This window comes from Poecile atricapillus, chromosome 1, assembly GCF_030490865.1.
Source record: "Poecile atricapillus isolate bPoeAtr1 chromosome 1, bPoeAtr1.hap1, whole genome shotgun sequence".
NCBI lineage: Eukaryota > Metazoa > Chordata > Aves > Passeriformes > Paridae > Poecile > Poecile atricapillus.
The window spans coordinates 53685491-53700328 of NC_081249.1; the positions used below are offsets into that span (position 1 = coordinate 53685491).

Genomic DNA, 14838 nt, shown 5'->3' on the forward strand with positions numbered 1-14838 from the left:
ATGTGACAGCTCTAGTGTTCCTTGTGTTAATAAATGTACAGCTGCTTTCTAGAATCATAGCATGCAAACGTTCTTGTCCACAAAGAGCAGTGCTGCTGCTGTTTCTGCTTTCTGTGCTTGTAGAAGACATGACTGCTGACTCAGAGTTAATTGTAACCCAGTGAGTTGACAGTGACACATACCCGTACACGCCACTACTAGTTCAGGAAGAAATGTCCTAATTTACTATTCTCCAACAACATCCCTACATCGAGAGCCTCCTTCCTTTCCCTCCTCCTGTCCCCATACTAATACAAGATATCCTTAGAGTCTTTATGAGAATTCTGGTTTTTTTCTGCATTTGTTAATCCTTGTTTTATTGAGGATCCATATAATCTTCTTAATTGAATTTCCTCAAACTCACATGAATAACAGTGAAGATTCCCATCATGGTGTCACTATGAACACTGGTTAGTTTAGAGCGTAATCATTCAAAGGCCTTCAGATTTTCTCCCCACCTTCCTCTCCTCCCCTTTTTTTTTTAGTTTAGGACAGTCACTACCATAAAAGCCCTTTGGTACAAACTTCCTAGTGGACACTGGTAATTTGTTGTTAAATCTGAGGATTCTGAAGTATGTTTTTCTTCCTTTTATATTCATTATTAAAATGAAAGCATTCAAATCACAAGATCAATTCTAATATAGAGCAAGGGCTGCATCACCCCAGACAAAACATTGCTACCTTCACACAAGATCCATGGCCTGCTTGACTTCCAAGGTTACGTGTGGTACTAAAGAATGCTAACGGAACAGAATACTAAACGGGTTTTTATGACATCTGTCTTTTTCCTGAAGATCACTGTAAAGTTTCTTGCTTCCTGGCACTGCAGAACTCTGCATATCTGCTGTAGTTACTGACAGCTATGAAACCTTAAATACACAGTACTTCTGTAAAGCAGTAATTTTAGGCTTCAGCAGTAAGATGCAGTGTCAGTAATGATTGTTGACATCATACTACATGTATCAGTTTACTCAATGTAATTAATAAGCCCTAGCTGATGGAACACTTCTGTAACTCATTAAATACTATGAACATAATTTATGTTAACATTATACATTATACATAGTCAATTTTTTCATATATAAAAATAATAGGGTTACTTTTATAAGCAGCCTCCAGATAATATGCAGTCCTGAGACAGGAAATGTTCTCAATTGTTCTGTCTCACATTTAAAAATAGGATTCATTGGTAAAAGTAAGTCCCCTGAAGCTGTATTACCCTGTTCACATTACAGAAGCTGGATGAGTTTTATAGAATGTAAATCAGGGTAAATACATTATTATAATTTAACTTGTTAAATCTCAGCAACAGCTGTTTCTACATTTAGTACTTCATATGCATTATTGATCAACACGTTTTTACTAATGTAAAACTTCTCAGAGTGTAGAGAAGTTACGCTGGTTATTGTTGTAATTGGTACAGTGCTTCTGAAATGCTTCTGAAATTGAGTGCACTTGTAATGCGCATTATCTGTCATGCTAGGAGTACCTCATCACCAAAATCAAACTAAATAAATAAATTGAAGATCTCGGAAGTCTTCAAATTACAAAGATCACATAAAATGCAATTCTATTGCAACTAAATTTTTTATATGTAAGTCAGTCTAGTATCTTTTTGTCAGTGAGATCTATTTCTTTGGGGTCTTGCATCTTAAATACTTTCCTTAAACACAGCTAAAAATTTATGTATTGAATTTCTGAAGTCATGTGGCTAAATAGTTATGAACATAGTGCAAAATCTAGGTAGGTTAATTTGGGGCATTTAAATTTGAAATCTCTGAACTTCACATCTCTCTAATGTCAAGGGTTATAACAACAGAGTTGTCAAAGAAATTAATCTGTGTTACATCTTCTAATACATGCCCTAAGTTTACCTTGTCATCTATAGTCAATGATTGAGTACAGGAGTTCCAAAAAGACATGCTACTGTTATTTTACAATTATATATCTATTAGGATGGCATGAATGTTCATTAGAGCTGCCTTTCTTATCCATTAATTTTTAATTTTTAATCGGTGTATACAAATGTGTTCTGCTTTTAATAAGTCCTTTCTCAGGCTTTTTTTCCCCAGATTTCCTGGTAAGAAATATACAAAAAATATGTCAAGTTTTCATGTTTTACTAACATCTAGCCATTTGGGTGAATAATATTTCTGAACATGAGCTTAGTTTTCTGCTGGCAACACATATGGCTATTTTCTTTTATGTTGTATTGCAGAAGTTTCCATCTTTTCTTTCCATTTTCCTTTCCTGCATGCATCTGAGATATTAATTTTCCTAATTTTAGGCTTAGAACTGATTTTCTGAGCCTCAGACAATTCAGGAGGATGGGGACTAATATTTAAAATGTTCAAAGTTTATTAGTGTTTTACCAGTCTCCAAAGATGAACACGGTTGAATAATGCACTGATTTAGACTACATTAAACTATAACACTTAGCTTTCCTGTTATGTCAAATTTACATTGCAGTCAAGATGATTTTAGGTAGGTAGCAATGCTTACTAAGAAAAGCACTATTTGGCTTTTAGATGGATATTAGGAAGTATGATAGTCCTATGTTTAGTATCTTTAGTTAAAAGTTTGTCAGTGTTTTGAATGTCCAATTAAAAACAAAGCAAAACAAACAAAAACAAACCAGAAATAATTTATGAAATAAAAACTATAGTTTCATGAAATAAAATGAAGTCACATTACTACATATATATGGGAAGAATGTGATATTGCCTCCAAAGATAATGGAAACTACAGGATTTGACTGCAGGTTTTTTTCATTCACTGTCTCTGAAAAACTAACACAACTCTGCAGCCAGACAGGCTCTTTGTTCTCTATGTTTAAATGTGCTTAGGACCATCATGCTGTCATTTCCAACCCAGTCATGCGTCAGTCTGTAATTAATAATTTTTTTCACCTTTATGAAAAGGCCAGTTCTTTGCAGCCGTAGTAGCAAGACAAATATAATAGGCAATTATATTTATGTTTCCTCTTAATACATTACAGTGTAATTTACAGATTTCTATGAAATTTTAGTACTGAGAAATTGAGCAGAAGAAATCTGGTGTCTATATCATCTGGTATAGCAATAATTTACATTCTGAAATCAATACCAACATTGTTATCTTAAGGGGAAAAAGAAGTATATACTGAGGCACTCTGGCTATTTATATGGGTAGCATGGTATGAAGAAGTAGCATGAAGACACTGTATCAATTGCTTTTTCTTTTTTTTCATTCTTAGTTTAGCTTGAAAGATTGGCCAAAACCCTATCTATCTCCATTATCTTGGTTCTGTGGCTAAGATTTCAAGATGAGCATGGAGAATGGATTAGCCTGTGAGGCAAGCAGGATCCTTGAATAAGGACTACCATGGGGACTGCACAAGGAAGTTTAGTTTAGAGGCAGCCAAGAAAAAACCCTAGTTCTCCTAGCAAATTGCAGGGATCTGCTGCATGATTTGTACATAACACAGACTTGAGCCAAGTTTATCAGGGAAAACCAAGAGTGGCTTTTAGTAAGAAATTAGATTGATTTTATCTCAGATTTACATTTTTTTTATACAAATTTCAGTGAAACATGAAAGAACAAGGGGTGTATCAGTGAGCTGAATTATACAAAGTCCTGTTTGAGGTGCCTTTGTGGCCTTCTTATGAGATACACTACAACAGTCCTTGATTTATCTTTCCAAACTGGAAGAGAATGTAGACTGTATATTTTAGAGGCCTTTCACTAAGTCAATCAGAACTGCAAAACACAACAAATCATTGTTTATTTATAAAACAAAGTAATACAGCAACCATATGTTAATTCAAAGACCTTGCCAGTTCTTTCTGTGGAGCAAATACAAACATAGATATGTTTTGTTGAAACTGTTACTAATCTGCTTTTGTGACTTGGCCTTTACAGGCTCGATATCATAAAAAAAATAAATTCAAATCCATGTCATAGTACATGAACTAGGAATCTTTGTTTTGATCCTGGAAGGAACAAAGTTTATGGAACAGACAACTTCCACAAAGACGTTTCAAATTAAGCATAGATTTTTCTTGTGTCTTTACAACATCTTCATAAACTTGTGAACAAACAATATCTTCTCCATAATCATCATTTAATCATCAATAGTCCATGGGCTTTTTAAAGTATTGTTTACACTTAATTTTATTTTAATATGATTCTCCTTTGACTTCTTTATTCATGAATGAAGTTTCAGTAAGCTATGTCATATAGAGATTATTCTGTTTATTTTCCATAATAAAGGTCAATTGTTTTTTTCAAGTTTCCCTTTTAAGCCTTCATATCAACAATCTTTCCATAAGGAGAATATTCCCAGAATGTTTTCTTTTTCTTTGAAGTTGTTTTTCCTTCATAATCTTTCTTTGTCATCTTAACACAAAGAATACCATAATAGTTCAGAAAAGGAGGGAAAAGTTTTTGTTGATGTAAAATCTCCATGTCTGAAATAAAATATTTCAATGGCAATTAAAAAAATGTCATGCTTGAGTACATATTCTGATATACAGACCTAAATCCCATTCTGTAAAGTTTAATTTGACTTGCTGTGAACTGGATGTTTCAGTGGCTTCTTCCTGTCTGGAAAATCAAGGAGAGAAATCAAGGCTTTTAATTCACAACTGTATTGAGTGAAGAAGTTTAAAGTACCTAATTTGTAAACTCAAAATGAGACTTGGCTGGTTAAAATTCAGCAAGTTCTATTTCCAACTACCCAGTGTAGAAATGTTTTTTTAATTACAGCTTGGTTTATAACAATGGATAGGATCTGTAGCCAAATTTGTCCCTGTGAGACATTCAGCAATGGAACAATAGTATAATTATTTCTGGGATCCCTGATTAGCAAAAACAATACAATAGTTGTACAAAGCTTGAAGGTTTAGTTTTTGGAATGAAAAAGAAGCAAAATCTCCTCTTAATGCTGATTTCTGTAACTTGCTGTATGATTCAAGTACATAATTGGAAATAAAATGCATTTTAGAAACTAATGTACAATGGAATAAATAGAACAATTTTGAAACCTAGTGCTTATAATTCCTACATTAAAGTTCTGTTTCCAACACAGCTCATAACTCTTCTGCCACAGGACATTTCAAACACTCAGTATCACATGGCATGATTTTTCCTGTACTTCAGGCTTTTAGTACTCAGGTCAACAAAATACTTTACATTATTTGCAGCCCACTTTCTACCCATGTATGAGTGTGTCTGGGAGAATAGGGCAGCAGCAAAAAGGCTTAGGCTCATAAGTAGTGCCTTAAGCTCACTAATATTGGAGTACCTTTTCTAGAAATCTGTGCTGAGGTACAGTTCCTACCAATTTATTTGGTTAAGTAAGGACTTCAGTACTGTAGATATATGCTCTATGCAACTTTTCCAAAGCCATAGATTTTTGTGGATTGAAATTAGAAATTGTCATATCAGAGTACATTTTATACAGCTAAGATTGTCAAAAATTAAGTACTTCAGTACAAAATTATGTTTTCAGGGGAAATATGAAATTGCTTCTAATACTTCCAGATTTTCTTTTATTTTCAGTTAGAGTTGACAGAATCACTGAATCACAGTGGGGTTGGACAGGGCCTCTGGAGGATGTCTAGTCAACCCCCTGATCAAGCAGGGATAATTACAGCGGCTTGTCCAGAGCTGTGTCCAGATGGCTTTTGAATTTCCCTAAGGAGGGAGACTACATGGCGTATCTACACCACTTGTGCCAGTGCTCAGTTACCTCCCAGTAAAAAAAAAGTTTCTCGATGTTCAGAACCTCCAGTGTTTCATGTAATCATGTGCCCATGATTACCTGCTCTGTCATTGGGCACAATTGAATTCCTCATATTAAGAAGCAATGAGAAAAATAGAACAGGAGAGTATGTGAAAGGAAAAATGACAAGCTGCAACACAAATATATTTTAAAGTGTTTTCAGTATCTCCAAACAAAGTATTGTAATGAAGAAAAATGCAATATGCTATGTCAAACACAAGTTCTACTTTGTTCACTTGATCAGTAAGATTAGAATGTTCCGATCCTCTGTCATTCATTCCTCATCTTTACAGCAGAGTTTGTGTTGCTGCTTTTATTGGCATTTCCAAGCACCACAGCTATTATTTATATTCCTAATTTCACAAATTACAGTTGTTAGAAATTACTAGGCACCTATTTGACTTTGTTGTAGCAAGAAAAAATGAGCCGGACCAGTTCCATGTGTCTTTGATTTTATATAATTTGGTTGTTACTATGTTAAAAAAGTGTTGGCTGGCTGACCACCTGGTCCAAAAACAGGAAAAAATGTGTGGCTATTATGCTTGAAATGTCCTATTTTCAGCACAGGAGCTTGCTATCCATTATCACCATCTGAGATGGTGTTTCTCTTGTGGGTGTTAAGTCATGCTTCACCTAGATGAGCTTCATAGAATCTGCTGCAGTAGGTGATTAAAGGAGAATGATTCCTGATTGTTTTCCTGAATTTTAAACTCAGCCTGGGTTCAAAAACCCCTTTGAGTCAAATTGTTCTGAATTATATATTGAAATTACTTTGACACAGGTAAAATTGTATTGCTTTGACTGACTTCTCTTCGCAGTTTAGGGTTTCACATAACCATGAGGTGATATTTTCTGAATAAAAATAAGAATAATTTTTTTCAGGACCTGAAGAAGACCCTTATCCCCCCCCCACCAAATGCTTGTTCATGATTGAATATGTCATGTATTTTAGATGTGAATTTTGGCCAAGCTTTGGGACCTGAACCATAACATTACCTCATGCTGTATATAATCCCACGTATGTTGTAGCATAATTAAAATTGTAATTACTTGTTATCGTTAGTCCTATTGTTGTACCAACTATAAACCTCATTACTCAAAATAACTTGATTCTGTCTTTAGGGAAAAAGAATTCAAAACTGGATTTTGTTACACAAGGGAGTAGATAAACACAAGCATAGTCTAAAACATGTTGGATTTTCTTCTGAAAGAAGAGTCCCTGTCTTTACTATCGTGCAAGAAATTCACAGTCAGTGAACGGTCAGTGGGGGGCTCGGTGCTGGATCTGGACCATGTGTCACATCCTGTGATACATGCTTCTGGGGGAGAGTCTGTGTACCTTGCCCAAGGCAGCTGTGCATGGTGTGTTGGTGCAGAGTCATGGGCAAACTCCAAACTGGACCAGCCAGGAGCAGGAGACCCCAGGTTGGGTGGGGGTATTTGACAGGCAGGGGCACAGTGCTGGTATTTGGGGGGGACCCATGAGTGTGGCCTGCCAGTGGGACAAGTGTGTGAGTGCTGCATGTGGGCAGCAAGCACCCAGTGAGACCAGCCGGTGAACAGGGTACCTGTGGGGATGGTCAGGGGGGCTGGGATCTGGGCAGGCAGAGGGGCTGTCCTGGCGTTAGGGAGGGCTGTAAAGGTGTTTGTGAACCTGGAGAGCACGGCGTGTGTGTGCAGCACTTGTGACTTTCTGCCTCTGACAGCCCAAGAGGAGGGGATGTGTCCCTGTGTGCCTGTGCCTGGTATGAGTCCTGAATGGAGGGGTTGAGGGGCCAGAGCCTTGTCTGGGGCTGTCTGTGTAGCCACAGCTGAGGCCAAACCAGTGTCTGTGTGTGTGTGTGTCTGCATTACATGCTCAGTCTCAGTACTTGCAGCAGCGCTCCTAGTGTGGAGATTCCAGGCTGGACTCCTGCAGCCAGGCAGGAGCTTTCTGGACCAGGCAGTGGCCACATATCACATTATTTAAAACTTGTAAGCTCTCAGTACACTGAAGACAGACTTTCTTCTCAATTACTGATATGCCTAAGCTTAAACATTTGCTTTGAGTCTGTTTTAGCAGAAGGCTTGTTCCCCTCATTGTTTTGATGGCACAACATAATCTAAAGTTTCTTTATGGACTGCATGTTATCCATCAATCATCTCTTGAGCTGGATCACTATTTACACAACCCTTCAATTTTTATAACCCTTTATAATGATTTCTGGATTTTTTAGTCAGTGGCTGTTGTGGGTAAGAATAGGAACATCAGAAAAAGTTTATTAGATAAGCCCCACTGTTGAGTCACAGGGTGCAGAAAGGCCCTCCTTGCTTTCTAAACTTCCCGGAGAAGAACTTACATGTCACTGGACCCAGTCCTAACCCCAGACTTTGTCAATGGTTTAAGTAACTTTGTCTCAGAGGATTAATGATGGCAAATCAGATAAATTTATGTAAATATTAATTATTTAGATGACAAATGATTAGACAAAAGACCTCATTCAGATTTATTTACTACAGCATGTAAAAGCCAAAGCTACTATCAGAGTAAAGTATAGGTACAGTGCACTATATCAAAGCTATTACATAAAGCTAGCAAAAAAGAAACCATTATTAAGCTGAGATTGGTATAACTCACCAATGCTCATGGGCAGATCTCTTTCACTCAGCCTCGAAGAGTATCCTTGAAGGGGCTTCCCCACTTCAAGGGGGAAAACTTCATACACTCAAAGAATGAATATGTGAGAGGAACCCAACTGTGTGGAAGTGGACTGGATTTCTACAGTATATAGTGATTGACTGCCAGTCTTATGTCTCCAAGTCTCCTGAGCAGCTTATCTGTCAAATCTTAACCTCACTATCAGGATTTAATTTGGAGTTGGTGAGCCAGACTACTTTTAGCATAATCCAGTGCCAAAATCAGCACATGACGGCACCTCTCAGCCCACTACTGATAGCTTGCAAAATAGGACATATTTTGAGTTGACCACATTCCAAAGCAAATCACCCTGCTACAGTGGCTCAGAAGGGCAAGACAATATATTTTTCTCTCATAATTTAAAGTATGGATTTAAAAATTAATAGTACTATCAGCTAAGAAGTTGCCAGTATAAGTGTTAGGCCTGTGTCATTTTACTGGCTAACTGGTCCCTGTCACTGTCAGTATAGAGTCAAAGCAGATTTTGGCTAGTATGAGGAATTTTTGTTACTCAAGGTAAGTACTTTTATTATATAACACACAAAACAGGTAATTTTTGTAATTATGAATTCTACTGTTTATTAAGGTGATTAATTAGTTATAAGGGTTTTATTATTTTGCAGATCCTAAAACTTAATTTGTCATCTCCTCCCCTATTTTAGGGCTTAATATTCTTATTCATTCATGTCTTCTTATAGAATCTTTTAGGTTTAAAACCAATGAAAGCAATCTCCTTTCCTCAGATCATTGTGTGCCCTGGAGAGAGGGTGGGGGTAGGGGTAGGGGGATGCATCACCACAGTTTGCCACTTGCTGACTTTACTAGTGATGAAAATTCTTAGTTTGGAAAAACAGATCTCCAAATTTATCTTTCTGAAAGTAGTTGCAGAAAGAGATGATTTTGTGTAGTTAGCTACATTTCTATTGTGCTCATATTGAAGGGGAAGAATAGAATAGCAATTAAAAATTGTTCAGGATGGTACTTCCAGACCAAAATAGTTGTAAGAAAAAGTAACAAAGTGTGAGCTAAAGTTTTTCTTGCTGACATGTATAGAGTTAGGTTCTCTCTTGATGTAATGAATACATCCTATGACTCAGACGATCTATTTGGTTTTCTACAGCTGGATTCTAATCCTAAAGCTAGAAAAGGAACTTAAAAGCAAAATACTAATTATAAAATCACAGCCAAGAGCAAATAGTATTACATTTATTTCTATACTGAATAACACAGTAATCTAAAGTTGACTTAATCAACTATATTCAGCCAAGGGAGATTAATAAAAAGGAACCTGGTAGATTATATTGATCACCATAAAAAATGGTAGCAATTACCATTAACAAGTAGTCTTTAATAAGCAAACATACAGTTAGTACTTGAGGTTTTTCTCACTAAAAGAAAATTATAAAAGAGAGAGGGAAAAAAGGAAAGTTGGGGCCTGATGTTGTTTGAGGATGAATACAGGACACCTGATGTTAACTATTTTAAAAAGTGTTAATACTTTTTAAGAATTTTAATAAAGTGAAAATACTTGTAGTATTTTCCTAATATTTCTTTCTTTTCTGCAGAAATCTTGAGTCATTAGCTTAGATATACCCCATAAATTTCAGGTGACTAATATTGAAAAGAAATAACCACAAAACTAAACAGTTACTATTAACAGTTATGATTAACTAAGTTACTATTAGCTTAAGGCAAACTTTGTGAATCTCTACGTTATTCTAAATTAATCTAGCACACCAGACTATTGAAGCTGCTGAAATCTGTTTTTGGTGGGAAGATATGCTTAATTTGACCACTCTCTTGAGATACTCTTAAGTTAGTTGTTTAGAATCCTTCATAGATGCAGTATTTTGATCCATGAAGACCTGTAATATTCCTTTCATGAATCAACAGTCATGGTTGCTAAACAATTTGCAGCGGTGTTATCAGCTCTGGAACTCTTGGGGAATCACTGTATCATTCTGTGGCCAGAATTCAAAAGTCAGATTATTTCTCCAGATGAGATAGGTTCAAAATCAATAACAGTTAACTAATCTAAGATTACACTGAATGGTTTTTGTTTTGGTTTGTTTTTTTTTTCCTTTTTGAGATGGCTGCAGGTTTTTTTGTTAAAAAGTTCAGTAAAATGTGTAATTCTGCCTCTCAATCCCTGTGATTTTTTTGTACAAACTCTGTGCTGTTTTATTTTTATTTCTCCTACAAAATTGATAATTATTTATTCTGTCATTGCATTTTTTGGTTCTTTGCTGACTACTGTGAATTAGCACATATATTATCAATCCTAATTATCCATTTAAGGTACATGACTGCTATCAGTTAAATATACTTGTAGATAACTATTTATTCATGCTACTTTTCCTGAAAGATAACAACGATTTTTATGGGTTTTAGAGCTCGGTAGTTGTCTTTTTTTTTTTTTTTTTTTTTTTTTTTCCAGTTTGGATAGTGATAATACAGAATTTAACCTCAGAAATATATACTATACTATATATATTAGATTTTCAGATATCACTTGCTTTTCATAATATCGTTTGCAATGGTTCCTGCTTCTCAGAGAGAGGTTTTGAAAATTTTGAGAAATATACCTAATTTTCCACTGATCAATTTCTTATAAGAAGTTTGCTTCAAAGATAAGCACATACAGACTTTTGAAATTTGTCCCTCCCATCTGCCAATTTCCCATCCGAAAGCAAGCCAAAAAAAAGAAGACAAAACAAACCACAAACAACAAGTGAACATGGTAATAGCAATTGCTTCATAAGCATTGCCAGGGATCTATCTGTATGTCAAAAGAAAAAAAAAAAAAAAAAAAAAGTAGTCAAGAGAACTGAAAAGAAGAGCACTAATCAGTGTGTCCTGTGCTCTTCTTTGTAGTCCCAGCGCCGTGTTACATTTCACCTCCCCGATGGCTCCCAGGAAAGCTGCAGTGACAGTGGTCTGGGAGACCACGAGCCAGTGGGTGGTGGAACCCTGATCTCACACCCTCTTCCTCTGGTTCAGCCGCAGGACGAATTCTACGACCAGGCTTCACCGGACAAGAGGACTGAAGCTGACGGCAATTCTGACCCCAACTCGGGTGAGTCACCATCACTGCTCTGCTTATCTGAGTTGCTTTGCTAACTTGGCTACTTTCTTTTTCATTCCTTTGAGCTTTGCAATGGTAGAGATGTTTCTAAGCATGTGCATGAATATTTGATCATATTAGCTCATAAGGATTTTTTGGAAATAATGAAGTTTGCCTGAAGTGCCTGATGTTGTAATAATTTGACTGTGGAAAGAAAAGTATATCCAGTAGAATAACTGGCCTCATACTAATTGCACAGTAAGCAGTAACAGCTGGGGAGAAGGATGTCCTACAAGATATCAAGTTTTTCTTGATGTTTTCAGTGCTGCAGATATTTAGCTATAGACTTAGTTTTAGAAAAGTCATTTTAAATATAAGTTTAAAGTTCAAGGACATGGAGGTTGTACTGTCTTTTAGACTAACAAAGAAATCAGTAAATCAGTGAAGCACTGAAAAATTGAAAGAACCCAAATTTTTAAACACCCTTACAGTTCCCCTTTCAAACATTAAGCATCCCAAGGTTTCTTTGTTAGCTTGGAATGGCATGATGTACTGAAAGTGTGAGATACAGGTTTTCAAACAAAATATTAAGGATGAACTATTTGATTCGGGAATTTCTGCCTTTCTCTTCTTTCCTCCTCTATGATTCATTTACATTATTGTTGTGTTTTTGTGAGAGTATTAAAAATTGAAGCAAGATCTTCACTGATACTGTAACTAGTATTTTGGTGTTGGGGTTTGGAATGTGGAGGCTTAGACGTCCTGAAGACAGGGAGGAGGAAGTAGCTCTTAAACTTCTTGGTTTTTTTCTAGAATATGGTGACAAAGGTTAAAAGTCTTATTTGTGCTCTTGGAAGGTAATTGAACCTGAGTTCTCTTGCATCCCAGGAGTATAGAAATAAGAATTAGTTTCTGTCTTTGGCATTTCTCCCTTTTGTATAGATGATTAAGTTGTCACTGGGCCTGTACAAACCAGGAGAGAAGGTGGCTTTGGGATCTGATGAACAATGTTAAGGTCCATCTCCTCATTTGGACAGACTGGATTTGAATGATGACATTTACATCATGGCAGATGACAACATGAACTGTGGAATATTGACTTTGGAAATATTTTTCTCATATGTATATGGGAAGACCAAGAGGTTGTGTTGGATGAAACTCTACAAAGAAACAATATGAAATGTTTTACTGTCTGAGAGTTGCAGTCTGGTTTATTTTCCTCTATTTACCTTTTTTTTTTTTTCCTGGATATGACACCTTCATTTTATTTTCTTTACCAAAACAGAAATGTTTTTGGAACTATGGTGTTAAACCCTTAATCTGTAGAAATGCAAAGAATGATACAAGAGTAGCAACTATGAATGGATTGATTCTGGAGCAAGAATGTATGTCTACTTAAGCAAGCGAGGAGTTTAAATGGAATTATCTGGTTAATTCTCTGACCACGTATGTGACTTGTGAAAGATTTAACATCAGAGAGGAGTTTTTAATGCAGCATTGCAAGTTGGCACTGTTGCATTGGCTTCACAGACTCTGAATTGTACATCTTTTTAAAATGCAGCATAGAAGTCCACCAGGAAAGTTAGGAAAAAAGGTATTAGTAAATTAAATAGCAAGTTATTAAAGTGCAGTTTTGGAAATTTTGTGTTAAACATATTGTGAGAACATAGTATATTAATTATGATCATCTATTCATGCCTACTATAGACACTAATAGAAGGTTAGTCAGAATGAGTTCTTAAAAGCTATATGAAGAGTTTTAATATGTTTGTGGTAGCACCTAATTTAGCCTTAGGGATGCTAAATCTGTGTCAAATTTATGAAAATCTAACCATCAAGCTGTACTAACAATTAGTGAATATTGAAGTATAGGTTTTTCTGCTTTTTGCCAGACGTTGAAAAATACACTCTGTATCTCATCATATCTCACAAACTAAGAAAGGAATTATACGGTCAGTACTGTGACAGAAATTATCCTAAAAAACCCAGGCCAGGATGGGAATCATGTCGCTCATTAAATGGATTTAACTTCTGTATTGTATTCAGTATCAAGCTATTGCCTAGGCACTGTATCAAAAATTATTTTGCTACTGTAGGCATAAGTTTTTGGATGAGATGTGAAATAAGGTCTAAAACAGTTTATGGTTATTGCTGTGGCAATTTCCAGAAGAGAAAAATGCTGGTGTTGAGCAGTTACTTTCTGGGTATTTACATGTGTTCATGGTTAAAATAACTGATGTAGTATCATTTGAACATTGTATTCCTTGACACTCCTAAGCTGAATTTCTAGTTCTATTGCAGTGAAATGTTCCCTAGTTGTATTTAACTGTAGAGGTAGTTTCATTTCAGTGGCTGTTTAAGGAGTTGCTAGTTATGAAAATACTTGAGACATACTAAGGTAAAAGATACAACTATAAAGTAAGGAAGAAAGCCCTAGTGGAGAGTCGTAGTATTGCCATGTACATGTACGGCTACCAGTTTTGGACAATAATTGCATAACAATATTTTTATTCTAAATGCTTCAACTGAAGAGAAAGAACAGTGTTTTTGGGAATGTTTGCAAATGACCTCTACACCAAAAATACAGATTTGTTCCACTGTATTTTTATGAAAGTTCATTCTAAGTAAAAGTTTGCTTCAGCTCATGAGAATGTGATGTTAATCTTGATAGTAAAGTCCTTGCCTCATGCTGAGAGCAATTTTAGTTAATGACTTTAATGCTCAGTGAATTGTGTGGGTTATTACTGTACACTGTGAAGTTAAGTGAATAAAAATACAGCCATTGTCTCTCAATATAATGTTGCTATTTTAATTATATTTGAAGAGTGACCAAGGCTCAAGTCTTCAAAACCTGAAATGGGGGGTGGGGGGAAAATATGCTAGAAGTCTTGCTAACTTGTTACACAAAAGTCTGAGAAACCTTACTGCCATATTTACTTGCAGTCATTAGCTTCTACAGAGACAGAAGAGCTACAATTACATGATTTAATGAAATAAACACACAGTGAGAGTACATTCATCTAGCTAAGCTGAAAACAGAAATCTCTCACACCGGGTGAAACTGAAATAAAGAGAGAAGCCAAATATTAGCATTGTCAGCCACACGCTGTCACTGTGCCTATGAGAAAAAGGCAACAAGATAGATATAGAAAGTCTTTTATGATGATATGTAAGTCCAAGTTTGGTTTGTATCACTGAAATCTGTCTTCTTTACTTAGGTCTTTTATTTTGAGGGTTGAATTAATTTTGCTAAGATATATTTTCCATTTCCCTATTGTTAATTGATCAATATTA

General features: G+C 35.8%; 1 protein-coding gene across 5 annotated transcripts in view; it reads left to right on the forward strand.

Moving 5' to 3' along the window:
• The window catches only part of PCDH9 (protocadherin 9), a 664361-nt gene that overhangs the window by 419437 nt on the left and 230086 nt on the right, over positions 1 to 14838 (forward strand). For 3 of the 5 annotated variants that reach the window (XM_058846569.1, XM_058846551.1, XM_058846560.1), the window contains one exon: positions 11355 to 11556. In XM_058846569.1, the coding sequence (XP_058702552.1) occupies positions 11355 to 11556 (202 nt within the window). The remainder of the gene's footprint in view (positions 1 to 11354; positions 11557 to 14838) is intronic. The other 2 variants (XM_058846579.1, XM_058846589.1) reach the window with 1 other exon arrangement.